The 25,927-nt window shown below is 50.2% G+C and overlaps 1 protein-coding gene across 4 annotated transcripts in view; it reads left to right on the top strand.

Annotated features, from left to right (window-relative positions):
* The first annotated feature begins 10,460 nt into the window (after window positions 1-10,460).
* Window positions 10,461-25,927, top strand: part of IL12RB1 (interleukin 12 receptor subunit beta 1) — a 32,589-nt gene continuing 17,122 nt past the window's right edge. For 2 of the 4 annotated variants that reach the window (XM_010386630.2, XM_030935544.1), the window contains exons 1-7: window positions 15,508-15,525; window positions 15,664-15,819; window positions 17,857-17,916; window positions 19,414-19,528; window positions 20,541-20,710; window positions 24,213-24,352; window positions 25,574-25,604. In XM_010386630.2, coding sequence (XP_010384932.2) covers window positions 15,669-15,819; window positions 17,857-17,916; window positions 19,414-19,528; window positions 20,541-20,710; window positions 24,213-24,352; window positions 25,574-25,604 — 667 coding nt within the window. In that variant the 5' untranslated portion in view covers window positions 15,508-15,525; window positions 15,664-15,668. Of the gene's footprint in view, window positions 10,567-15,506; window positions 15,526-15,663; window positions 15,820-17,856; window positions 17,917-19,413; window positions 19,529-20,540; window positions 20,711-24,212; window positions 24,353-25,573; window positions 25,605-25,927 lie in introns of those variants that run through there. The other 2 variants (XM_030935543.1, XM_030935545.1) reach the window with 2 other exon arrangements.

The raw sequence follows: 25,927 nt of genomic DNA, 5'->3' as shown, positions 1-25,927 counted from the left end.
TGTAAAGCAAAAGTCCAAGTGGGAGAGGATAAATGTAATAAGGTAATAGTAGTAGTAGTAATATCAGCTCACGTTATCCGGTGCCTGCACTCGTTATGCGTGAGGCTGAGTTTAACCCAAACTGGGAAGGTCTCCACCTCCTCCCTGGACGCAGGGCTGTCGCAAACTGGCCGCCTGTGAGCCAGGTCAGATCCTTTTTCAGACCTCTCCTGCACACAGCCAACAGCACGCCCCACATTGTCACCACCGGAGAGGATGCCCTGGGCTATCCGTCTGGATTGGCCAGTCAGCACCCTTCTGTGAATGGACTCTTTGGCCTTTGGCCTCCAGGAAATCTGATTGGCTCTCATCAGCGATCTGCCCCTTGATTGGCTGGGATGCTCCTGGACCATTAACAAGGTTTCCAGTCAAAAAAGACCCCAAACTGCAACTGATGAAGACAACACTTTTCATGTGCCAGATTGTTTAGAATTTCTCTGGCTTCCTGGTGGGTACTTCCCTCTTTGGGCCTCAGTTTCCTCCTCTGAAAAATAGAACGAATAAAAGCACAGACCACTCGGGCTGTTAGGAGAATTGAATGCAGGAGAGGGCTTAGCATGTTAATATGAACAGTTATTACCACTTTACTATTATTTTATTATTATTTTCATCTTCTCCCACTTGGACCTTTATTTTTATTTTTGAGATAGGGTCTCGTAGTCATGGCTCACTACAGCCTCAAACTCCTGGGCTCAAGAGACTCTTCTTGGCTGGGCGCGGTGGCTCACGCCTGTAATTCCACACTTTGGGTGGCCAAGGTGGGTGGATCACCTGAGGTCAGGAGTTTGAGACCAGCCTGGTCAACATGTTGAAACCCTGTCTCTACTAAAAATACAAAAATTAGCAGGGCATGGTGACATGTGCCTGTAATCCCAGCTACTCGGGAGGCTGAGGAAGGGAGAATTACTTGAACCCAGGAGGTTGAGGTTGCAGTGAGCTGAGATTGAGCCACTGGACTCCAGCCTGGGTAACAGAGCAAGATTCCTTCAAAAAAAAAAAAAAAAAAAAGAAAGAAAGAAAGAGAGAGATCCTTGGATCCTTCTGCCTCAGCCTCCTGAGCAGCTGGGACTACAGTCATGAGCCACCACACCTGGTACACTTAGACTTTCATTCCATGCTCCTTCCTGACTTCCTGACCTTTTTGATTCCCCCGCTCCTGTTCCTAGCCCTCCAAAGGAGTTTTTCCAGCCCCTCAATATGGGCATGCCCTCTCCTGCTCCAGCACTTTCCATACATAGCTCCCCATCACCCTAGGGGGAAAGTCTAACCGCTTCAAAATCAGCACTGAAGGCCCTGGAAGCATTAAGTCCTGGCCATCAGCCTCTAGTGCTAAGAAATAGGTTCAAGTTCTTGTTTCCCCATATAAACAGGTAAGAAAGGCTACATGACTCTGGGCCTTTGCACGTACTGTGGCCTCTGCCCGAATGCCCTCATTCCGTTGGACTCCGTACTCATCCCTCCACCTTCCTGGATTGACGCCTGTTCTGGGTTGGTCTGGAGAGGAAGCCGGAACTGCTTGGGTTCAAATCCTGTCTGACTCTGTCACCTACACTTTGTGAAACCCGGACAGTGTCTATGCTTCTCTGAACCTCAACCTCAGTTTCCCCTTTTGTAACATAGAACTTATCATCAGGAAATGTTTGACCCCCCCATGGAACAGGCCCCACTTCCTGACGTCAGCAGCACCCCCATTCGCCTACCCGGAGGCGGTTTCTCTATTTTAAGAGGCTGCGGGCGGGTTGGCATCTAACTGGGGCTGGAGGCGGGGCTGCCCCCCCCAACACCACGCTGCTCGCCAATCCCGCCCCGCCCCCTCCTTTCCGCCCAAGTCCCCCACTCTTGCCTCTGGCCTCAGTGCTTCCAGTTCTGCCCCACCCCCGCGCGGCCAGAGACCGGGTGTCTCTGATCTGCAGCTCAGCCCGTGCCTTCCCTGACCACTCCAGACCTGGCTTCCCATCACCTGCTGAGTTCGCAGTCCTGCAGCTACCGGTGCGGCTCCAGGTTGGAGACCCGCCGGCCCCATTCCTCTCACCCCCTCAACCCGCCCGGAGCTAACCTCAGTCCACGACCCCCACCACACCTGCTCAGTCCTCCCTGGGCACCAGCTTCTGTCAACCTCTTTCATTTCCCTAAATACCGCCCACCGCTGCAATGCCCCGCCACCCTTGACTGCCTCCTCTAACACAGGGCTCCCAGCAATGCCTGGGTCAGGCGCCCCCTTCACTTGCGGTGAGTCCCTTATCACAACTGACCACTCCATGGAGTCACCGCTGCTCCGGCGTCTACCTTCCCCAACAGGTTGGGGTTTCTAGGAGGGCAGCTCCAGAGGTTGCAGAACACTCTACTGCCTGTCCAGAGCTAGGCATACAGCAGGCGCCCCATAAATGTTCGTTGGGTAAGTGCTGAATCCCAGGTTCCCTACCTGAAAACTTGGTGGCTTCTTAAGGGTGTGGTCTAAGTCTCAGAGGAAAATGGCCAAATCTTAATTCTCGTTTTTCATTTCTTATGACGGGGAAACTGAGGCCCAGAGAAGTAAAGGGGTGGCTGTCCGGGGTCATGTAGCCCGTGTGTGGCTTCAAACTTAGGCTTCTGCTGTCCCCGACGCCATCCTGATGACACAGCCTCCCAAACATGAACTCGGTCAAAGGAGGACCCTGTGGCCCGTCGGAACACTGAGGCCCGGAGAAGCAAGGGTGCCCTCCCCCCAGGTCACACCGCTGGTTGGCAGCGCCTTGTGCCCTAAGACAGCTGGTTGAGGGCGCAAGATCGAATCCCAGCTAGGCGACCTCTGGAGAGTGGCTTTTCAGGACTAGAACCTCAGTTTCCTTATTCTGACAAATGGGTGCTTAACAGCCCCAACCTCCCCAGGTCGTCGTAGGGCTGAACTGAGGGGGGTACTGCGGTGCAGCGACGACCCAAGGAGGTATTAATACATATGAACTAATATTAATACATCGCTAGTAACAGGACTAAAACAACCATGAACATATGGTGAGTTCTCTGGCTGCTGTTGCTAGCATTATTATTAGAACAGCTGGTGGGGAGGGGCAGAGCCCTCAGCCTCTTCCTCCCACGCCATCGCTTGGAGCCTCAGTTTCCCTAGATGTCCAAGGGGGACACCTTCCCCCTTCCCACCAGGAGAAAAAGCACTTTGAGAAGCGGGTGGTCAAAAAGAAGCGATCTGAGCGTTCCCCGCCTTCTGCCTCAGTTTCCCTACAGCCCACGAAGGCCCCCCCCCCGCACCTTTCAGGCCGCGTCCTCTTGGCCGCGCCCTCCGCCTCCCGCCCGCCCGCGCAGGGGCCTCACCTGGAGCCCGCGGCGCCGCAGGAGGCTCGACTCGTCCATGGCCCAGGAGTCCGCGCCGCCAGGCCCGCCCCCGGCCCCGCCTCGGCCTGCCAGGCCCCGCCGCCGGGTGCCATTGGCCAGGCCGGTCAGCTGACGAGGCCTGGCCCCGCCCCTCCCGGGGGGCCCCGACCGCAGGGCCCCGCCCCCACTGGGCGAGTTGGCCCCGCCCCTCCAGCAGAGCACAGAAGTAAATATTTTACAATGAATCCTCTCAAAAGTAAGGGAGCATCATTTAGCCCCATTTTGCAGATGAAGAAACTGAGGCTAAGAGAGGTTAATCAATGTGCTCAGCGCATTGGCCGGGCACAGTGGGTCACGCCTGTATCCCAGCACTTTGAGAGGCCAAGGTGGGCAGATCACTTGAGGTCAGGAGTTCAAGACCACCTTGGCCAACATGGTGAAACCCTGTCTCTACTTAAAAAAAAAAAAAAAAAAAAAAAATTGCTTGGGCGTGATGACGCGCGCCTGTAATCCCAGCTACTCAGAAGACTGAGGCAGGAGAATCTTTTGAATCCAGGAGGCAGAGGTTACAGTGAGCCGGGATAGCGCCGCTGCACTCCAGCCTGGGTGACAGAGCAAGACTCTATCTCAAAAACAAAAACAAGACAACAACAAAGAAATGTGCCCAGTACACACAACAGAACGGGTTCTAGGGTGAGGCAAGTGAGGATCTCACCCCTGTGCAAAATTTAAGGGGGCCCCAAAAAACTCAGTCATCAAGAGAAATAATATTTTAAAAACATAAAGTTAATGAAAACATTTATGATGAACAAAACATCAAAACTTTTATTTTTTATCTTATTTTTGGAGACGGGGATCTCACTATGTTGCCCAGGCTGGTCTTGAACTCCTGGCCTCAAATGATCCTTCCGCCTAGGTCTCCCAAAGTGTTGGGATTATAGGTGTGAGCCACCACATATGGCCAAAACACCAAAACTTTTTTTTTTTAATTTATGAGACGAGTCTCGCTGTGCCGCCCAGACTAGAGTGCAGTGACATGATCTCGGCAACCCCTGCCTCCTTGGTTCGAGCTATTCTCGTGCCTCAGCCTCCCTAGTAGCTGGGACTACAGGTGCCCACTACCACACCAGACTGGTTTTTTTTTTATTATTATTATTTTAATTTTTAGTAGAGATGGAGTCTCACCATGTTGGTTAAGCTGGTCTCGAACTCCTGACTTCAGGTGATCCACCCACCTTAGCCTCCCAAAGTGCTGGGATTACAGGCCAAAGAGTTTTAGTGTTTTGCCTGGCCAAAACAAACACTAAAACTCTTAAGACATGATCAGACCCTTGTCCTTGCACCACTCAGCCTCGTTTGCCTCCCTTTAATCCTGGCCCTGGTGCCAATAAAACTTTACTTACAAAAACAGGTAGCTGCTGCAGTTGTCAGTTTCCTTTTGAGGATGATTGCCCTTCCACCCTAAATGTCTCATAAGCACCACCTCTCACAGATATTTGAAGATAATTGCTCTACTCCATTTTGCAGAAAGGGAAACTGAGGCTGAGAAAAGCCCAAAGTCCCAAAATAGCACCCACATTAAAAAAAATTTTTTTTTTTTGAGACAGGGTCTTGCTCTGTCACCCAGGCTGGAGTCCTGTGGTACAATCTTATCTCACTGCAGCCTCTACCTCCCAGGGTTCAAGCGATCTTCCCGCCTCAGCCCCCATATCCCAGCTCCCAGAGTAGGTGGGACCACAGGCACATGCCACCATGCCTGGTTTTGTGTGTGTGTGTGTGTGTGTGTGTGTGTTTTGTAGAGACGGAGTACTGCCATATTTCCCATGCTGGTCTCGAACTCCTGGCCTCAAGTGATGCTCCTGCGTCAGCCTCCCAAAGCGCTGGGACTACAGGCATCAGCCACTGTGCCTGGTTTAGCACCTGCATTTTTTATTTCCCTGCGACTCGCACTTTCTCTGCAGCCACAGTTGTCTTCAGCTGCCCCATTGTTCAGTTTGGACACTGGAGTATGTTTTCAGGCTCGAAGAGACCCTAGGAAGGATCACTGGGCCCGATTGTCCATGAGGTACTGTAGAGTTGCATCAAGTTATGATGGCCAGATTGAGCAAATAAAAATACAGGATGTTGGCCGGGCGCGGTGGCTCAAGCCTGTAATCCCAGCACTTTGGGAGGCCGAGATGGGCGGATCACGAGGTCAGGAGATCGAGACCATCCTGGCTAACACGGTGAAACCCCGTCTCTACTAAAAAAAATACAAAAAACTAGCCGGGCAAGGTGGCGGGCGCCTGTAGTCCCAGCTACTCGGGAGGCTGAGGCAGGAGAATGGCGTAAACCCAGGAGGCGGAGCTTGCAGTGAGCTGAGATCCGGCCACTGCACCCCAGCCCGGGCAACAGAGCGGGACTCCGTCTCAAAAAAAAAAAAAAAAAAAAAAAAAAAAAAAAAAAATACAGGATGCCAGGGAAAACTTGTTTTTCTCATATAGTTTTAAAAATTGACATAAAATTCACATACCATAAAATCCATGCTTTTAAAGTGTGCAATTCAGTGTTTTAAGCATATTCACGGAGTTGTGTAACCATCACCACGATCTAATTCCAGGACATTTGTATCATCCCCGAAAGAAACCCTGTACCTATTAGCAGCCAGTCCTCATTCCCCCTCCCTCAGTCCCTGGCAACCACCAATCTGCTTCCTGTTCTATGAATTTTCCTGTTCTGGATAGTTCAGAAAAATGAAAACATATAACATGTGGCCTTATGTGTCTGGCTTCTCTCAGCATCATGCTTTCAAGATGTGCCCACGTTGTGGCAATTATCAGTACTTTATTCCATTTCATGGCCAAATAATATTCCATTGTGTATACGTACACGTACATTTCGCTGATTCACTCATTTGTTGGTGGTCACTTGGATTTTTTCACTTTTTGGTACTTATTCTGAATAGAGCTGCTATGAACTTTGGCATACAATGTTTTGCATAGATTTTTTTTTTTTTTTTTTTTTTTTTTTGATATGAAGTGTTGCTCTGATGCCCAGGCTGGAGTGCAGTGGCGTGATCTTGGCTCACTGCAAACTCTGCCTCCCAGGTTCAATTGATTCTCCTGCCTCACCCTCCTGAGTAACTGGGATTACAGACACCCGCCACCACTCACAGCTAATTTTTGCATTTTTAGTAGAGACGGGGTTTCACCGTGTTGGCCAGGCTTGTCTCGAACTCCTGACCTTCAAGTGATCCACCTACGTTGGCCTCCCAAAGTGCTAGGATTACAGGGTCTTGCTCTTTCGCCTAGGCTGGAGTGTGGAGTAGCTGAGACTAGAGGCACACGCCACCATGCCCAGCTAAATTTTTGTAGAGACAGGGTTTCGCCATGTCTCAAACTCCTGGGCTCAAGCAATCCTCCTGCCTTGGCTTCCCGAAGTGCTGGGATTACAGGCATGAGCCACCACTCCCAGCAACTCTATGTTTTAAATTTGTAAAAGACAACCAGGCTGTTTTCCAAAGCAAACACCCAGTTAAATTTAAATTTCCATAAACAATGAATGTTTTTCAGTATCAGAATGCCCCCTTCAGTACTTGGGACATAGTCCATATTAAAAAACAATGTGTTGGCTGGGTTTGGTGGCTCATGTCTGTAATCCCAGCACTCTGGGAGGCTGAGGTGGGTGGATCATCTGAGGTCAGGAGTTTGAGACCAGCCTGGGCAACATGGTGAAACCGTGTCTCTACTAAAACTACAAAAATTAACTGGGAGTAATGGGGCACACCTGTAATCCCAGCTACTCGGGAGGCTGAGGCAGGAGAATCACTTGAACCTGGGAGGCAGAGGTTGCAGTGAGCTGAGATAGTGCCACTGTACTCCAGCCTGGGTGACAGAGCGAGACTCTGTCTCAAACAAAACAAAACAAAACAAAACAAAACACAAACCAATATGTTGGTTGTCTGAAATTCCAATTTAACTGGGAATTTAACTTAAATGTTATTTAATGAATAATGACTATAAGCGAGTTTGTTAAATGAATGAATAGATTTTCTCCTGGAAAACTCCTATGCATCCTTCAACACCCTCTTTAGATGACCCCTCAGGGGCATCAGGGTCTCTTGGCCACATAGAGGGAAGCTCCCCATTCCTCAAGCTGAAGGTCCCTGAGAAGGCAGAAACCAATGGGCGTGGGGAAGTCCTGTGTTTTATCTGACAATCCTACACTAAGTGAACTTCAGGCTGTAGCTTGCACACCTCAAGTGATGGGAAACTCATGTCCTACAATGGCCAATGTTCTGACTCTGGTCAGCTCTGCCTCAAAGTTCTCCCTTAGTCCAGCCTGGGGTGGACACGTAACCCAGAGTCGTTTGTCCACCTCAGCCACTGTGATAGGTTCAAGGTGGACATGTGACCCAAGCTCAGCCTATCAGAGCCCTCTCTGGGGCTTTGAATGGAATCCTGGGGAAAGAGAGGTTCCCTGAACCAGGGTTGGATTGGGCATGTGGGAACCTGCTGGACAGAGCCACCAGAGAGGTCTCAAATCCGCTGCTCCTTCTGGAGAACTCCTACACAGAACTGTCTCCCGAACAACCCCTTAATAGGCAAGAAGGACCACTTACTTAGTGACTGACTGACTGGACTGACTGAATCAATGAATGCAGTTTTTCTATGGTCAATACACACACACACACACACACACACACACATATTTTGAGACAGAGTCTCGCTCTGTTGCCCAGGTTAGAGTGCAGTGGTGCGATCTCGGCTCACTGCAACCTCCGCCTCCCGGATTCAAGCAATTCTCCTGCCTCAGCCTCCCAAGTAGCTGGGATTACAGGTGCCTGCCACCACACCCGGCTAATTTTTGTATTTTCAGTAGAGACAGGGTTTCACCACGATTGCCAGGCTGGTCTCAAACTCCTGACCTCAGGCGATCGGTCCACCTCAGCCTCTCAAAATGTTGGGATTACAGGGTTGAGTCACTGTACCCAGCCTAACATCTATATATTCTTCAAAACCCACTTCAAATTCTCTTTGAGAAGCATCAGAGGACCTTGTATTGAATGAGCAAATACATTTTATTCTTGTGAGTTTCTTTCTTTTTTTTTTTTTTTGAGACGGAGTCTCGCTCTGTCACCCAGGCTGGAGTGCTGTGGCCAGATCTCAGCTCACTGCAAGCTCCGCCTCCCGGGTTCACGCCATTCTCCTGCCTCAGCCTCCCCGGTAGCTGGGACTACAGGCGCCGCCACCTCGCCCGGCTAGTTTTTTGTAGTTTTTAGTAGAGACGGGGTTTCACCGTGTTAGCCAGGATGGTCTCGATCTCCTGACCTCGTGATCCGCCCGTTTCAGGCCTCCCAAAGTGCTGGGATTACAGGCTTGAGCCACCGCGCGCGGCAATTCTTGTGAGTTTCTATGCACCCATCAAAACTCTCCTCACATGTCTCTGTAAGGTATATCTGGAAGTGTGGTGGTTGAATTTTTTTCTTGGTAACCTCCTGTGTCTTCATTAAAACATCCCCTAATCTGTTCAGGAGCCGTGGCACTTTGGGAGGCTGAGGTGGGAGGATCACTTGAGACGAGGAGTTTGAGACCAGCCTAGGCAACATAGTGAGACCACATTTTTTTTTTTCTTTTTTCTTTCTTTCTTTTTTTTTTTAGACAGAGTTTTGCTCTTGTCTCCCAGGCTGGAGTTCAGTGGCACAATCTCAGCTCACTGCAACCTCTGCCTACTGGGTTCAAGTGATTCTCCTGCCTCCACCTCCTGAGTAGCTGAGATTACAGGTGCATGCCACCATGCCTGGCTAATTTTGTATTTTTATTTTATTATTATCATTATTTTTTTTTTATTTTTATTTTTTTTGAGACGGAGTCTCGCTCTGTCGCCCAGGCTGGAGTGCAGTGGCCGGATCTCAGCTAACGGCAAACTCCGCCACCCGGGTTGATGCCATTCTCCTGCCTCAGCCTCCCGAGTAGCTGGGACTACAGGCGCCCGCCACCTCGCCCGGATAGTTTTTTGTGTTTTTTAGTAGAGATGGGGTTTCACCGTGTTACCAGGATGGTCTCGATCTCCTGACTTCAGGAGATCTGCCCATCTCAGCCTCCCAAAGTGCTGGGATTACAGGCTTGAGCCACCGCGCCTGGCCGTGAGACCACATTTCTACCAAAAACTTAAAAAATATTTTAAAAAATTTTGGCCGGGAGTGGTGGCTCAAGCCTGTAATCCCAGCACTTTGGGAGGCCGAGACAGGTGGATCACAAGGTCAGGAGATTGAGACCATCCTGGCTAACACAGTGAAACACCGTCTCTACTAAAAAATACAAAAAACTAGTCGGGCAAGGTGGCAGGCACCTGTAGTCCCAGCTACTCGGGAGGCTGAGGCAGGAGAATGGCATGAACCCGGGAGGCGGAGCTTGCAGTGAGTTGAGATCCAGCCACTGCACTCCAGCCTCGGCGACACAGTGAGACTCCGTCTCAAAAAAAAAAAATTTTTTTAAATAATAACTGGATGGTTGGGGGTGGTGGCTTACACCGGTAATCCCAGCCCTTCGGGAGGCCTAAGCCGGCAGATCACTTAAGGTCAGGAATTTGAGACCAGCCTGGCCAATACGGTGAAACCCCGTGTCTACTACAAATACAAAAATTAGCTGGGCATGGTGGTACACGTCTATAATTCCAGCTACTAGGAGGCTGAGGCAGGAGAATTACTTAAACCCAGGAGGCAGAGGTTACTTTGAGCTGAAATCGCACCACTGCACTCTAGCCTGGGTGACAGAGCAAAACTCTGTCTCAAAAGTAAAAAAAAAAAAGAAAAAGATATCAAAGCAGGGCATGGTGGCATAGGCCTGTGTCTCCGCTATATCGGAGGCTGAGGTGGCAGGATAGCTTGAACTTGGGAGGTTGAGGCTGCAGTGAGCTATGATTGTGTCACTGCACTCCAGCCTGGGTAAGAGAGTAAGACCCTGTCTCAAAGAAAAATAATAATTAAACATCTTCAAATGATCCCCCAGAGGCATTAGAAAGTTCTGATTGAATGATGAAAATTGTTCTTGATGAGTGATGCCTACAAGTTTTTTAAATGAACAAATGTATTTTCTGCTGGCTAACTCCTATGTATCCTTCAACACCCTCTTTAGATGATCCTCAGCGGCATTAGGGTATCTCGGCCACATGGAGGGACGCTTGGCCCTACTCCTCGGGCTGAAGGTCTCTCTCCCTGAGAAGAAGGCGGAAGCTGAGGAGGTGGGGAAGTGCTGTGGTTCCTCCCATCATGTTTTCCGGGGCCCCCATGACTCGATCCTTCCTGTTTCACCCTCCCCCGAGTCTGTGGGGCATCTGAAAGTGGGGCAGCCCTGGGAGCTTATCTCAGATGAACTTCTGGGGCAGCTGGGTGGGGCCATAAGGGTCCCACAGGGCCTCCTGGCAGGCCTAGAGAGGAAGGGAAGGTGGGCATGCCAAGATGTGGCAAGGGGAAGGTGGGATGTGGCGAACTTCAGAGGGAGTGTCAGGTTGTGACTTCAATAAGGGGAGAAATACCACTTCACCTTTGTGTGGGGTACCCCTCCAGCTCACACACCTGCCATGGCTCCCTACTGCCCTCGGAGAAAGGCAGGCCCTTTAGCTTGGCACTCGAGGCCCCAGCCCATCACCCCACAGAACCCCAGATCCACTGTGTCCATCTTGGTGGTCCCCAAAGCACCTCCTCTGGACTTTTGGCTCTGCTGTGGCCTCTACTAGAGATGCCCTGTAATTCTGTAAATACTAGCTCAAGTGTCCCTCCTCCAGGCAGCCCTCCCTGCTCTATTTCAGGGCACCTGGCCTTCATCTGTCCCTGATCCCAAGGGGCTGGGGCGTCTGTGTCCAGCTTTTCACCTCCCCGGCCCTGTATCTCCCTCCCTTGATGTTTTTCCAGCAGCCGCCAGGCAGAGGCCACTGGGGAACAACAATGACTAATCACACTGGCCAGCGGGTGGACAGCGCTCACTGTGAGCCAAGCCCTCCTGCATACTCACAACAGCCCATTTTGCAGGTGGAAAAGATGAGGCCTGGGAGGGCCAAGCTCTGCGGGGGTGGGGGTAGCCCTGAGGCACGGTCTCCACTCTGGAAGGGGCAAAAGTGTACTCCACGAGGGTTGGTTTGAATCCATCTCTTCATCTCCAGCTGGGGTTTCAGGTGGTCTGAGTGTCCCTGGACTCAGTTTCCCAATCTGTGAAATGGGGCAAGTGAGGGACTCTCTGGGAACTGGTGGAGTCGGGAGGGTCTCAGGATGGTCAGAAGGGGGCCATGACTTTCCTCTGATCTCTACCTGTTTCCTCCACCTTTCTTGTTATTTTTTGAGACAAAAAATAACAAAAATTGTTTTTATTTTTTGAGCCCAGCCTGGGCTCTGTGGCCCAGGCTGGAGTGCAGTGGCGCAATTAGAGCTCACTATACTCTCGACCTCCCTGGCTTAAGCCTCAGTCTTCCAAGTAGCTGGGACTACAGGTGCCTGCCACCACGCCCAGCCAATTATTTTTTATAGAGATGAGGTCTCATTATGTTGCCCAGGCTGCTCTTGAACTCCTAGCCTACAGCGATCCTCCTGCCTTGGCCTCCCAAAGTGCTGGATTATAGGCATAATCCACCCTGCCTGGCTTCCTCCATCTTTATGTATCTCTCTATCTCTGTCCTTTCTCTGTCTCTGCCCCTCCCCCAGGCCTCACATATCCATCCCCCAGCAGACCCTGGCCTGGGCCCCGGGGCCAGAGAAGGCTGTTCTGTATGGGGTCATAGGGTCCCCGTCCCCAGTGTGCCAGGCCCAGGACACTGAGTCTTTGTCCCCAACTCGCTGACCTCATAGCCTGCTGGGCGCCTGACCCTGGCCAGCTCAGCTGCCCCTAGGGGCCAGGCTTCTTGAAGGAGGGACCTCCTCCCAGGAGGCTGAATTGTATGGCGCGACCCTGGCCGCTTGGGCCTCAGTTTCCACAGATGCTCACCCCCCAGAAGAGACCCTCCCCGTCTCCCTCCTCAGTGCCCCTGGACTCTAATAATATTTCTTTTTTCTGTAGATGCGTCTCACATAACCTAAAATTGATCTTTTTTTGTTTTTGAGAAAGAGTCTCACTCTCTCACCCAGGCTGGAGTGCAGTGGCATGATCTTGGCTCACTGCAACCTCTGCCCCCTGGGTTCAAGCAATTCTCCTGCCTCAGCCTCCCGAGTAGCTGGGATTACAGGCGCCTGCCATCACGCCCGGCTAATTTTTGTATTTTTAGTAGAGACTGAGTTTCACTATGTTGTCCAGGCTGGTCTTGAACTCCTGACCTCAAATGATCCACCTGGCTTGGCCTCCCAAAGTGCTGGGATTGCAGGAGTGAGCCACCTCGCCCGGGCCGGAAATTCATCATTTTAAAGCAAACGATTCAGTGACATTTAGCACATTCACAGTGTTGTGCAACCACCACCTCTATCTGGTTCCAGAACATTTGCATCACCCCAAAAGGAAACCCCGCATACATCACCAGTCACTTCTCACTCCCGCCTCCCCCCAGCCCCTGACAACCGCTCAGCTACTGTCTGCCTCTGTACATTTGCCTATTTTGGATGTTTTATATAAGTGGAATCAGTACAATGTGTGCCTTTCCCGTCCATCTTCGTCCACCCAGCATGATGGGTTTTTTTTGTGTGTGGCTTTTTTTTGTTTTTTTGTTTTTTTTGATATGGAGTCTCACTCTGTCACCCAGGCTGGAGTGCAGTGGCGTGATCTCGGGTCACTGCAACCTCTGCCTCCCAGGTTCAAGTTTTTCTCTCTGCCTCAGCCTCCCAAGTAGTTGGGATTACAGGCACATGCCACCATGCCCAGCTAATTTCTGTATTTTTCGTAGAGACAGGATTTCGCCTTGTTGGCCAGGCTGGTCTCGAACTCCTGACCTCAGGTGATCCATCCATCCCGGCCTCTCAAAGTGTTGGGATTACAGACGCGAACCACCGCACTCGGCCCAGCATAATGTTTTTGAGGGTTCATCCACGCGGTAGCTTGGATCAGAGCTTCTCCACTGACATTTAGAGGCTTTGCCGACAGTGGGGAGGGAGGGGCAGGAAATGAAATACTCAGAGGCTAAGAAATGGAACATGGGCGGTGGCTCACGCCTGTCATCCCAGCACTTTGGGAGGCTGAGGCGGGCAGATCACGAGGTCAGGAGATTGAGACCATCCTGGCTAACAAGGTGAAACCCGGTCTCTACTAAAAATACAAAAAAAAAAAAATTAGTCGGGCGCGGTGGCAGGCGCCTGTAGCCCCAGCTACTTGGGAGGCTGAGGCAAGAGAACGGCATGAACTGGGGAGGCGGAGCTTGCAGTGAGCCGAGATCGTGCCACTACACTCCAGCCTGGGGGACAGAGCTAGACTTCGTCTCAAAGAAAACAAAAAAAAGAAATGGAACATGGGGGAAAAACTAAGTTGCAATCTCTTAATTTTTTTTTTTTTTTTTTAGAGGCAGGATCTTTCTCTGTTACCCAGGCTGTACTGCAATGGCGTGATCATGATTCACTGAAGCCTCAACCTCCTGGGTTCAAGCCATTCTCCCACCTCAGCCTCCCGAGTAGCTGAGAATACAGATGCGTGCCACCATGCCCGGCTAAGTTTTAATTATATCTATATATATCTATATCTATATCTATATCTATATATATATATATATATTTTTTTTTTTGAGACAGAGTCTCACTCTGTTGCCCAGGCTGGAATGCAGTGGTGCAATCTCAGCTCACTGCAACCTCCACCTCCTGTGTTCAAGCGATTCTCCTGCCTCAGCTTTCCGAGTAGCTGGGATTACAGGTGCCCGCCACCACACCTAGCTAATTATTGTATTTTTTTTTTTTTTTTTTTTTTTTTTTTTGAGAAGGAGTCTCGCTCTGTCACCCAGGCTGGAGTGCAGTGGCCAGATCTCAGCTCACTGCAAACTCCGCCTCCCGGGTTTACGCCATTCTCCTGCCTCAGCCTCCCGAGTAGCTGGGACTACAGGCGCCCGCCACCTCGCCCGGCTAGTTTTTTGTATTTTTTTTAGTAGAGACGGGGTTTCACCGTGTTAGCCAGGATGGTCTCGATCTCCTGACCTCGTGATCCGCCCGCCTCGGCCTCCCAAAGTGCTGGGATTACAGGCTTGAGCCACCGCGCCCGGCCTAACTTTTTATTTTTTATAGAGATGGGGTCTTGCCATGTTGCTCCAGCTAGTCCCAAACTCCTAGGTTCAAGTGATACTCCCACCTCGACCTCTCGAAGTGCTGGGATTAGAGGGGTGAGCCCAGGTACACAAGACTGGAGCTTGGCATATGGGGAGGTGGGCATTTTGGGGGGCCAGCAGCCAGCATGCTGCAAGCTCTTTGTAACAATTTGTTGGAAGGATGAACTCAGGCCATCCAAGAACACTGCCCTCCTTCAGCTCTTGAGTCTCAGACTCAGAAGTTGGCGAGCCACTCGGTGTGGTGGCTCATGCCTGTGATCCCAGCGCTTTGGGAGGCCAAGACGGATGGATCATTTGAACCCAGGAGTTTGAGACCAGCCTGGGCAACATGGCAAAAACCCCCTCTCTAAAAAACAAAAAATGCAAAAATCAGCTGGGCATGGTGGTACATGCCTGTAAGTCCCAGCTCCTGGGGAGGCTGAGGTAGGAGGATGGCCTGAGCCTGGGGAGGTTGATGTTGCAGTGAGCCGTGACTGGACCACTGCATTCCAGCCTGGGTCACAGATCAAGACCCTGTCCCAAAAGAAGGAAAAAAAGAATTTGGCAGCTGGGCAAGGTAGCTCACGCCTGTCATCCCAGCACTTTGGGAGGCTGAGGCAGGTGGATCACTTGGGGCCAGGAGTTAGAGACCAGCCTGGCCAGCATGGTGAAACCCCGTCTCTACCAAAAATACAAAAATTAGCTGGGTGTTGTGCCAGTTGCCTGTAATTTCAGCTACTTGGGAGGCTGAGGCAGGAGAATCGCTTGAACCCGGGAAGTGGAAGTTGCAGTGAGTGGAGATCATGCTACCACACTCCAGCCTGGGTGACAGAGCGGGGCTCCATCTCAAAAAAAAAAAAAAAAAAAAAATCGGCTAGAGAGGGCCAGGGACCTGATCAAGTTCATGGAACCACAGGTGGCCCATGGGGCTGGCATCTGGGTGTTCAGTTCAGGTCTGGGGCCAGCAGGGCAGAGCCCCTAGAACCCTGACTTGCTCCGAAGGTGAGTCTGTGGCCACCACCATCACCACCACCACGGAGCTGACTTCCTGGGTTTCTCTTTCGCTTTGACTTGCCCTAGGGATGGGCTGTGACACTCACTTTTTTTTTTTTTTTTTTTGGTTTTTTTTCCCTTGTTCAGCTTCAATGTGTTCCGGAGCGAGGGACAGGGTGGCTGAACCTCGCAGGTGGTGGAGAGGCTCCCCTGGGGCTGTGGGGCTCTGCGTGGATCCAATGGGGCCGCTGGTGACGTGGGTGGTCCCCCTCCTCCTCCTCTTCCTGCGGTCCAGGCAGGGTGGTGAGTCCCCTGACCCTGGCATGGCGGCTCGTCTTGCTGGGGGGAGGCACGTGTATGTGTGGAGAGCTGTGGGCCTGCTGTGTGGGTTGGTTTCATCTCTCTGTGCCTCAGTCTTTCCTGCTGTCAAATGGGAGATGGGCAGTCATGGCTTCTGGGATCGAATTTAGACATCTTTCCTCCGGTCTTGATTTTTCTCTTCTGTGAAATGCACTAAATCTTTTCCACCACTTCCCCGAGTTCAGTGAGAAAAAAACCTAAGGAAGGAATGAATGAAAAGCAAGTATGTATCTAATAGGTATACATAGTATAGTATCTTATGTACGTAGTTTACAATAGATAGACATATATAATATAATGTATACAATTGTCTCCGTATTTATGGGGCAATGGTTCCAGGACCCTCTGCAGATACCAAAATCCAAGGATGCTTAAGTTCCTGATATAAAATGGTGAAGTATTTGCATATAACCTATGCACATCCTTCCCTATACCCTTTTTATTTATTTATTGAGATAGGGTTTCACTCTGTTGCCCAGGCTGGAGTGCAGTGACCTGATCATAGCTCGCTGTATCCTTGACCACCTGGGCTCAAGTGATCCTCCTGCCTTAGCTCCTTGAGCAGCTGGAATTGCAGGCGCACACTACCGTGCCAGGTTAATTTTTTTGGCGCGTACTTTTTACAGAGACAGGGTCCCAGTGGCTGAAGGAGGTCGCTGCCTCCTGGGGAAATGTTATTAATTATTGCCCCGACTGCTAGTGGGCCAAGTGTGCTTGCCTGGGCCAGCCCTGGCAGGCCTCTCCTTGCCATGCACCCTCTACTGTCTCTCCCCATGCTGGCTTCAGACACTGGTGCCACCCCAGGCACACCCCCACTTCTCTCTGCCCTCCAGACTGTTGGTCTTACTGTTCTTTCCTGCTGGGGGGACCTCCTGAGAGTGTCTCCCAAATATGCATCTCAACCTCTGAGGACTAAAGGGCGGTGGATGAATGGATAGACAGGTGGATGGGTGGGTAGGTAAATGATGGATGGATGAATTAATAAATACATGGAGGGATGGATGAATGGATGGATAAATGGGTGGATGGTGGGGTGTATGGATGGATTAATACATGGATGAATGGATGGATGGGTGGGTGTATGGATGAATGAATATATGGATGTATGGATGGATAGATTGGTGAGTAGATGGATAGATGGATGGTTGGGTGAATGGATACTGGATGAATGCATGGATGCATGGATGAATACACAGATGGATGGGTGAATGGGTGGATGGTGGGGTGGATGGATGGTGGGGTGGATGGATGAATGGATGGGTGAATACATGGAGGGATGGATGAACGGATGGATAAATGAGTGGATGGTGGGGTGGATGGATGGATTAATACATGGATGGATGGATGGATGGATGGCTGGATGGGTGGGTGGATGGTGGGGTGGATGAATGAATGGATTAATATGTGGATGGATGGATGGATGGATGGTGGGGTGGATGGATGGATGGGTAGATAGGTAGATGGATGAATGAATACATGGATTGATCGATAGATGGATGGGTAGATGAGTGGATGGATGGATGAATACATGGAAGGATGAATACATGGATAGATGGGTGGATGGGTGGATGGTGGGGTGGATGGATGGATGGATGGGTAGATGGGTAGATGGATGAATGAATACATGGATGATTGGATAGATGGATGGGTAGATGGGTGAATGGATAGATGAGTACATGGATGGATGGATGGGTAGGTAGGTGGGTGGATGGATGGATGGATGGATAGATGAATGCATGAATTCATGGGTGGATGGATGGGTAGATGGCGGACAGATGAATAAATACATGGATGGATGGGTAGATGGGTGGATGAATACATAGGCAGATGGATGGATGAGAGGTGGTAGGTGGGTGCATACATGGGAAGGTGGGTGGATGTGAGGGCTGATGATCACTTGGGTGTAGACCCCAAGGCTGAGCCCTTCTCCCCACACAGTGCAAGGCCAGGGATGTCATTATGTCTTCATTGCCTTTGCAGCTGCCTGCAGAACCAGTGAGTGCTGTTTTCAGGACCCACCATATCCGGATGCAGACTCAGGTTCGGAGCAGTTCCTCATTGTTGGCTGAGAATTATGTAGGGCTCTACCTGACCCCATCTACAGCAGCCCCTCCTATGGCCTCTGCCACCCAGCCGAAGACCCAGCCCCGTCTGTGGTCTTGGGAGACCCCACCCCACCACCTGCTGGCCCATTCTCAACAGGTTCAAGGTGCCCTGGAACAGCCAGCCGCCTCTCTGAACCTCATCACTTCCCTAGCATGGTCTCAGGGCTGGTGTCTATGTCCGTTCAGATTGGTCGGTACATGGGAGAAAGTACCTTTTAAGCATTTTGAAGCCGCCCCCCACCCAATAAATTATTGGAACATTTTATTTTATTTATTTGTTTATTTATTTATTTATTTGTTTGTTGTTTTTTCTTTTTGAGACGGAGTCTCGCTCTGTCGCCCAGGCTGGAGTGCAGTGGCATGATCTGGATCCACTGCAAGCTCTGCCTCCGGGGTTCACACCATTCTCCTGCCTTAGCCTCCTGAGTAGCTGGGACTACAGACGCCCGCCACCACACCCGGCTAATTTTTTTGTATTGTTTTTAGTAGAGATGGGGTTTCACCGTGTTAGCCAGGATGGTCTCGATCTCCTGACCTCATGATCCACCCGCCTCGGCCTCCCAAAGTGCTGAGTGCTCACAGGCATGAGCCACCTCGCCTGGCCTATTTATTTATTTTTGAGACAGAGTCTTGTTTTGCTACCCAGGTTGGAGTGCAGTGGCCTGATTTCAGCTCACTGCAACCTCCACCTCCCAGGTTCAAGCCATTCTCCGGCCTCAGCCTCCCAAGTAGCTGGGAATACAGGTGCCCGCCACCACAACCGGCTAATTTTTGTATTTTTAGTAGAGACGAGGTTTCACCATGTTGCCCAGGCTGGTCTCGATCTCCTGACCTCAGGTGATCCACCCGCCCCAGCCTCCTAAAGTGCTGGGATTCCAGACATAAGCCATCGTGCCCGGCCATGTTGTTGGAACATTTATGCTCATAATGCACCCTGCAAAGGGTCTGACACTGAGCAGACACACCGTCCATTCTCTTGTTTGATAACGATTTACTGAGCACCTTCTATGTGCGCACATGGATCTAGACATAGGGGGCTGTGAGCTCAACTGACTTTCCAAGACCACAGCCTAGTGGAAGAGATAGACAACAGGCAAACAAATGTCTATACTGCATGTGATGATGTGTTTTGAAGAACCAGAGGAGGGAAGCTGGGGCCCAGGGCACCCCCCCAAAAAAAAAACAACACCAGAAGGAGGGTGAGGAATAGAGAGGGAGGTGGCAGGACATCTGGCCTCTTTGAGGATGAGTTAGAAGGCTGAGGATTCCGAATAGGTTGAGGCGAGAGATGGCGGGAGATGAGGTAGGAAGGACGCAGGGAGGGTTTAGGCTGAGGTGACACTGAAAGATGTAAGCATGACAAAGATTTGTCCTGGGCACAAAGACCCCTCCAGACTCTGGTCTGTTCCCAAGCCTACAGGATCTCTTCCAGGCTCAGCCTCGGGCCCTAGGGACCTGAGCTGCTATCGGATATCCAGTGCTGGTTACGAGTGTTCCTGGCAGTATGAGGGTCCCACAGCTGGGGTCAGCCACTTCCTGCGGTGCTGGTGAGGACCCCTCTACCGTTCCTAAACCCTCACCCACCATCCCACTCTTGCTCCAACCCCCTCTGGTGCCCCTACTCTCGGATGTGTGATCTTGGCTGGGTCAACACTCCTTCCTGGGCTTCTGTTTCTCATCTAAGAAGAAAAGGTTGGAGGATTGTGGGGGGGAGGGGGTGGTCAGCGAGGGTAGGCATCCCAGGGTGGGTGGCCATGAGGGTCTCTCTAGTCCTTCTTTTTTCTTCACCCTTTCACTTATCCATCCATCCATCCATCCATCCTTCCATCCATCCATCCATCCATCTACTTACTTGTTTCTTTTTTCTTTTTTTGAGACGGAGTCTTGCTCTGTTGCCCAGGCTGGAGTGCAGTGGCATGATCTCAGCTCATGGCAAACTCTGCCTCCCGAGTTACAGTGATTCTCCTGCCTCAGCCTCCTGAGTAGCTGGGACTATAGGCACACGCCACCGCGCCTGCTAATTTTTGTATTTTTGTATTTTTTTTTTTTTTTTTTTGAGATGGAGTCTCGCTCTGTCTCCCGGGCTGGAGTGCAGTGGCCGGATCTCAGCTCACTGCAAGCTCCGCCTCCCGGGTTCACGCCATTCTCCTGCCTCAGCCTCCCGAGTAGCTGGGACTACAGGCGCCCGCCACCTCGCCCGGCTAGTTTTTTGTATTTTTTTTAGTAGAGACGGGGTTTCACCGTGTTAGCCAGGATGGTCTCGATCTCCTGACCTCGTGATCCACCCGTCTCGGCCTCCCAACGTGCTGGGATTACAGGCTTGAGCCACCGCGCCCGGCCTGTATTTTTGTATTTTTTAGTAGAGACAGGGTCTCACCATGTTGGCCAAGCTGGTCTTGAACTCCTGCACTCCAGCCTGGGCGACAGAACGAGACTCCATCTCCAAACAAACAAACAAACAAACACCAATAAAATGATGCTGGGATTTGATGCACAAAGTCGGCTGTGGGGTCCACCAGGACCCCAGACTCGGCACTGACACCCTCCTTCCTGCTGCAGCCTTAGCTCCGGGCGCTGTTGCTACTTCGCCGCAGGCTCAGCCACCAGGCTGCAGTTCTCCGACCAGGCCGGGGTGTCTGTGCTGCACACTGTCACACTCTGGGTGGAATCCTGGGCCAGGAACCAGACAGAGAAGTCTCCTGAGGTGACCCTGCAGCTCTACAAGTCAGGTAGCACCTTATTCTCCCCGCTGTCCCTTTTATACCCAGAGGCCATCAGGCTGCAAGGCTGGAGCTGGAGGGGGATTCCTGGCCCCTGGCAAGGGACTTGATACTACTAGCCATTGTCACTTCATGTAGTGTCACACAAACACTATTGTGACAAAGCAGTCTTTCATGGTCCTCTTACTAATCCCCTATTCCTGGGCACTTAGGCTGCTTCTGGTTTCTCTCTGCTGTCCATAATGCTGCCAGGACCTACTTGGGTTCTTAATACCTGTTCTCACGATTCTAAATCATGTATTTGTCCGGGCGCGGTGGCTCTCACCTGTAATCCCAGCACTTTGGGAGGCTGAGGTGGGCGGATCACGAGGTCAAGAGATCGATACCATCCTGGCCAACATGGTTAAACTCCACCTCTACTAACAATACAAAAATTAGTCAGGCGCAGGCCACGCACGCCTGTAGTCCCAGCTACTGCGGAGGCTGAGGCAGGAGAATCATTTGAATCCAGGAGGCAGAGGTTGCAGTGAGCTGATATTGAGCCACTGGACGCCAGCCTGGTGACACAGTGGGACTCCATGTAAAAAACAACAGCAACACACACACAAAAGGCAAAACATTTGCCTGGTGTGGTGGCGCGTGCCTGCAATCCCAGCTACCCAGGAGGCTGAGGCAGGAGAATGGCTTGAACCTGGGAGGCAGAGGTTGCAGTGAGCCGAGATCACACCACTGCACTCCAGCCTGGGTGACAGAGCAAGACGCTGTCTCAAAGAAAAAAGAAAAGAAAAGAAAAGAGTGAAGGAAATCATGTCATTTGCCACAACATGGACAGAGATGGAGGACATTATGCTGCGTGAAGTTAGCCAGGCACAGAAACAAAAATATTGCATGATCTCACTTACATGTATAATCTTTAAAAAAAAAAAAAAAAGGCGAGTATCTAGACACCAAAAGTAGAACCGTGGTTACCGGGGATGGGGAGAAGGAGGAAATGGGGGAGATGTAGGTCAAAGGAATAAAATTGGCTGTTACACAGCATAAATAAGTCTAGAGTTCCAATGTACAGTACAGAACTATAATTAAAAATAGCATATTGTATACTGAAAATTTGCTAAAATAACAGATTTTAGGGCTGGGTGCGGTGGTTCATGCCTGTAATCCTAGCACTTCAGGAGGCCAAGTTGGGAGGATCACCTGAAGTCAGGAGTTCAAGACCAGCCTGACCAACATGGTGAAACCCCGTCTCTACTAAAAATACAAAAATTAGCCAGGGTGTGGTGGCAAGCACCTGTAATTCCAGCTACTTGGGAGGCTGAGGCAGGAGAATCGCTTGAACTTGGGGGATGGAGGTTACAGTGAACCAAGATCACACCACTGCACTCCAGCCTGGGTGACAGAGCGAGACTCTGTCTCAAAAAAAAAAAAAAAAAAAAAAAAAAAAAATAGGTGTTCTTATCATACACCAAAAAAGTAATTATAGACGGTGATGGATATGTATATATATATATTTAAGAGATGGGGTCTTGCTATGCTGGCCAGGGTGGTTTTGAACTCCTGGGCTCAAATGATCCTCCTGCCTTAGCCTCCTGAAGTGTTTGGAGTATAGATGTGGGCCCCTGTGCCTGGTCATGGATATGTTACATTGCTTACTGTAGTAATCATTTCACTATGGATATGTACATCAAACCATCATACCTCTTAAATTTATACAATGATATAATAAAGAATCAGGGCCGGGCGCGGTGGCTCAAGCCTGTAATCCCAGCACTTTGGGAGGCCGAGGTGGGCGGATCACGAGGTCAGGAGATCGAGACCATCCTGGCTAACATGGTGAAACCCCGTCTCTACTAAAAAAAATACAAAAAACTAGCCGGGCGAGGTGGCGGGCGCCTGTAGTCCCAGCTACTCGGGAGGCTGAGGCAGGAGAATGGTGTAAACCTGGGAGGCGGAGCTTGCAGTGAGCTGAGATCCGGCCATCCGACAGAGCGAGACTATGTCTCAAAAAAAAAAAAAAAAAAAAAGAATCAGGCAGGGTATGGCCGCAGTGCAGCAAGACTAATTTATGCTAATTTATGTCTCTCTTTAGGTCAGGTTCCTTGAAACGGATCTAAAAACTAAGTACAATTTCCCTGAGAGTTCTAAAAAAAAAAAAAAAAAAAAAGAATTGGCTGGGCACAGTGGCTCAAGCCTGTAATCCCATCACTTTGGGAGGCCGAGGCAGGCGGATCACCCTCAAAAGACAGGCACTTTTGTGAATTGCTTGTCAGAATTGATTATCCTCTGCCAAGGATAACACCCGGCCGGGTGTTAATATTTTAAAGATATCTTCACTAGCAGGATCCTGTGTATCAATCTTTATTAAAAATTACTTATTTGGCCGGGCACGGTGGCTCAAGCCTGTAATCCCAGCACTTTGGGAGGCCGAGACGGGCGGATCACGAGGTCAGGAGATCAAGACTATCCTGGCTAATACGGTGAAACCCTGTCTCTACTAAAAAATACAAAAAACTAGCCGGGCGACGAGGCGGGCGCCTGTAGTCCCAGCTACTCGGGAGGCTGAGGCAGGAGAATGGCGTAAACCCGGGAGGTGGAGCTTGCAGTGAGCCAAGATCCGGTCACTGCACTCCAGCCTGGGTGACAGAGCCAGACTCCGTCTCAAAAAAAAAAAAAAATTACTTATTTATTTTTAAATTTTAATTTAATTTAATTTAATTTAATTTAATTTTTTTGTAATTTAAGTAATTTTTTTTTTTTTTTGAGACGGAGTCTGGCTCTGTCACCCAGGCTGGAGGGCAGTGATGTGATCTCGTCTAACTACAACCTCTGCCTCCCGAGTTCAAGCGATTCTCTTGCCTCATTCTCTCAAGTAGCTGGGATTATGGGCGTCCACCACCATGCCTGGCTAATTTTTGTATTTTTAGTAGAGACGGTGTTTCACCATGTTGGCCAGGTTGGTCTTAAACTCCTGACCTCAGATGATCCACCCGCCTTGGCCTCCCAAAGTGCTGGGATTACAGCCATGAGCCACTGCGCCTGGCCATATTTGTTGATTTTTTAGAGACAAAGTCTCCCTCTGTCTCCTAGACTGGAGTGCAGTGGTGCGATCAGGGCTCACTTCAGCCTCAACCTCCTAGGATCAAGTGATCCTCCCATCTCACTCTCCTAAGTAGCTGGAACCACAGTCATGAACTACCATGTCTGGCTAATTTTTATGTAGAGATGGGGGGTCTCACTATGTTGCCCAGGTTGGTCTCGAACTCCTGGACTCAAGTGATCTTCCTGCCTTAGCCTCCCAAAATGCTGAAATTACAGGGTGAACCACCATATGTGGCTTGTGTATAAATCTTGACTCTTTGAATCATAGTATACCAGGCTTAGCTGGGACCTGAAAGGTGTCCGCTAATTCATATTTAGGGATTCAGTTGCTTACCCTGGACCGGGTGGATTTTCAGGGCCCATTAACTGACATACGTGTGGGCTGCCCCTCGCCAATCCCTGCCTCTGCTTCCAGTTAAATATGAGCCTCCTCTGGGAGACATCAAGGTGTCCAAGTTGGCTGGGCAGCTGCGTATGGAGTGGGAGACTCCGGATAACCAGGTTGGTGCTGAGGTGCAGTTCCGGCACCGGACGCCCAGCAGCTCATGGAAGTTGGTGAGTTTATTTCCCAAGTCCAGGGTGGACACGGGCCTCTCCAGGGCACCTTCACCCCCAAATCAGTCTCACCATCACTGCGTCTGTCCCTGCTCCCAACCAACCCCACTCTAGCCCCTCAGGTGGTTTCTTCTTTTTCTTTTTTCTTTTTTTTTGAGATGGAGCCTTGCTCTGTCGCTAAGGCTGGAGTGCAGTGGCACGGTCTCAGCTCACTGCAACCTCCACCTCCCAGGTTCAAACGATTGTCCTGCGTCAGCCTCCCGAGTAGCTGGGATTACAGGCAAGCACCTGCCACCACGCGCAGCTAATTTTTGTATATTTAGTAGAGACAGGATTTCGCCATGTGGGCCAGGCTGGTTTCAAACTCCTGACCTCAGGTCATCTGCCCACCTTGGCCTTCCAAAGTGCTGGGATTACAGGCACGAGCCACCGTGCCTGGCTCCCACTAAAATGTTTTAAAATAATTTTTTTCTTTTGGAATAATCTTCGATTTTCAGAAATGTTACTATATAAACTAGTGCAGAGAACGCCCAAATACCCCTTACCCAAACTCCTCTAAATGTTAATGTCTTACATAAACTCCAGGCATTATTTGAATGTCACCAATTTTTCCAGGAATGTCTTTTTTCTGTTCCCAGATTCAATACAGGATCCCACATTGTGTTTAGTAAAAATAATTATTAATTTTTAAAATTTAGTTATAATAATTTTTTACTGCTTTATGTTTCTAAAAAAGGTTTGAACCTAGAGAAGGTTCTCTAGTAATTAACCATAGAAATAATCCCTGATTATTTCTTTGATTATATAAATAATTAAAGGTATAGTCTTTAATTTAAAAAAATTTAGCCAGGTGCGGTGGCTCACACCTGTAATCCCAGCACTTTGGGAGGCCGAGTTGGGGTGGGATTGCTTGAGGCCAGGAGTTTGAGACCAGCCTGGGCAACATGGTGAAACCCTGTCTCTACCAAAAATGCAAAAATTAGCCAGGTGTGATGGTGCGTGCCTGTAGTCCCAACTACTCAGGAGGCTGAGGCAGGAGGATCACTGAGCCCTGGGAGATGGAGGCTTCAGTGAGCCATAATTATGCCACTGCACTCCAGTCTAGATGACAGAGTGAGACCGTGTCTCAGATAAATAAGTAAATAAATACATAATTGTAAAACAGCAAATATTTTTCAGCATTAAAACGCAAAACAATATATGAATACGTTCTTATTCTAGGGTGACTGCGGACCTCAGGATGATGATACTGGTGAGAATAATTATAGTAATGACAACAACAGCTGCAGCAAGTTGGCATTAATTGAGCGCCTACTGTATGCCAGGTCCAATGCTGAATTTTTTGTATGCCTCTTACCCTGCCCCATAGTTCAGTATTGGATTATTTCCATATTCCAGGTGGGGAAACAAATCAAGACTTGGAGGGGGTAAGAAGCCTTTGGCCAAGGTCATGACCCAAGGGATGGCCATGGCCGGGACTTGAACTGAGGACAGGGATGGATGTGGGTGATCCTGGAGGCCCTAAGAGGACAGGGCCTGGCCTGCTTCTGCTGAGCCCCCAGGACCCAGCACATG

The sequence above is a fragment of the Rhinopithecus roxellana genome, chromosome 8, assembly GCF_007565055.1.
Source record: "Rhinopithecus roxellana isolate Shanxi Qingling chromosome 8, ASM756505v1, whole genome shotgun sequence".
NCBI lineage: Eukaryota > Metazoa > Chordata > Mammalia > Primates > Cercopithecidae > Rhinopithecus > Rhinopithecus roxellana.
The sequence above is the reverse complement of the archived record's forward strand: the minus strand, read 5'-3'. Positions and strand labels throughout refer to the sequence as shown.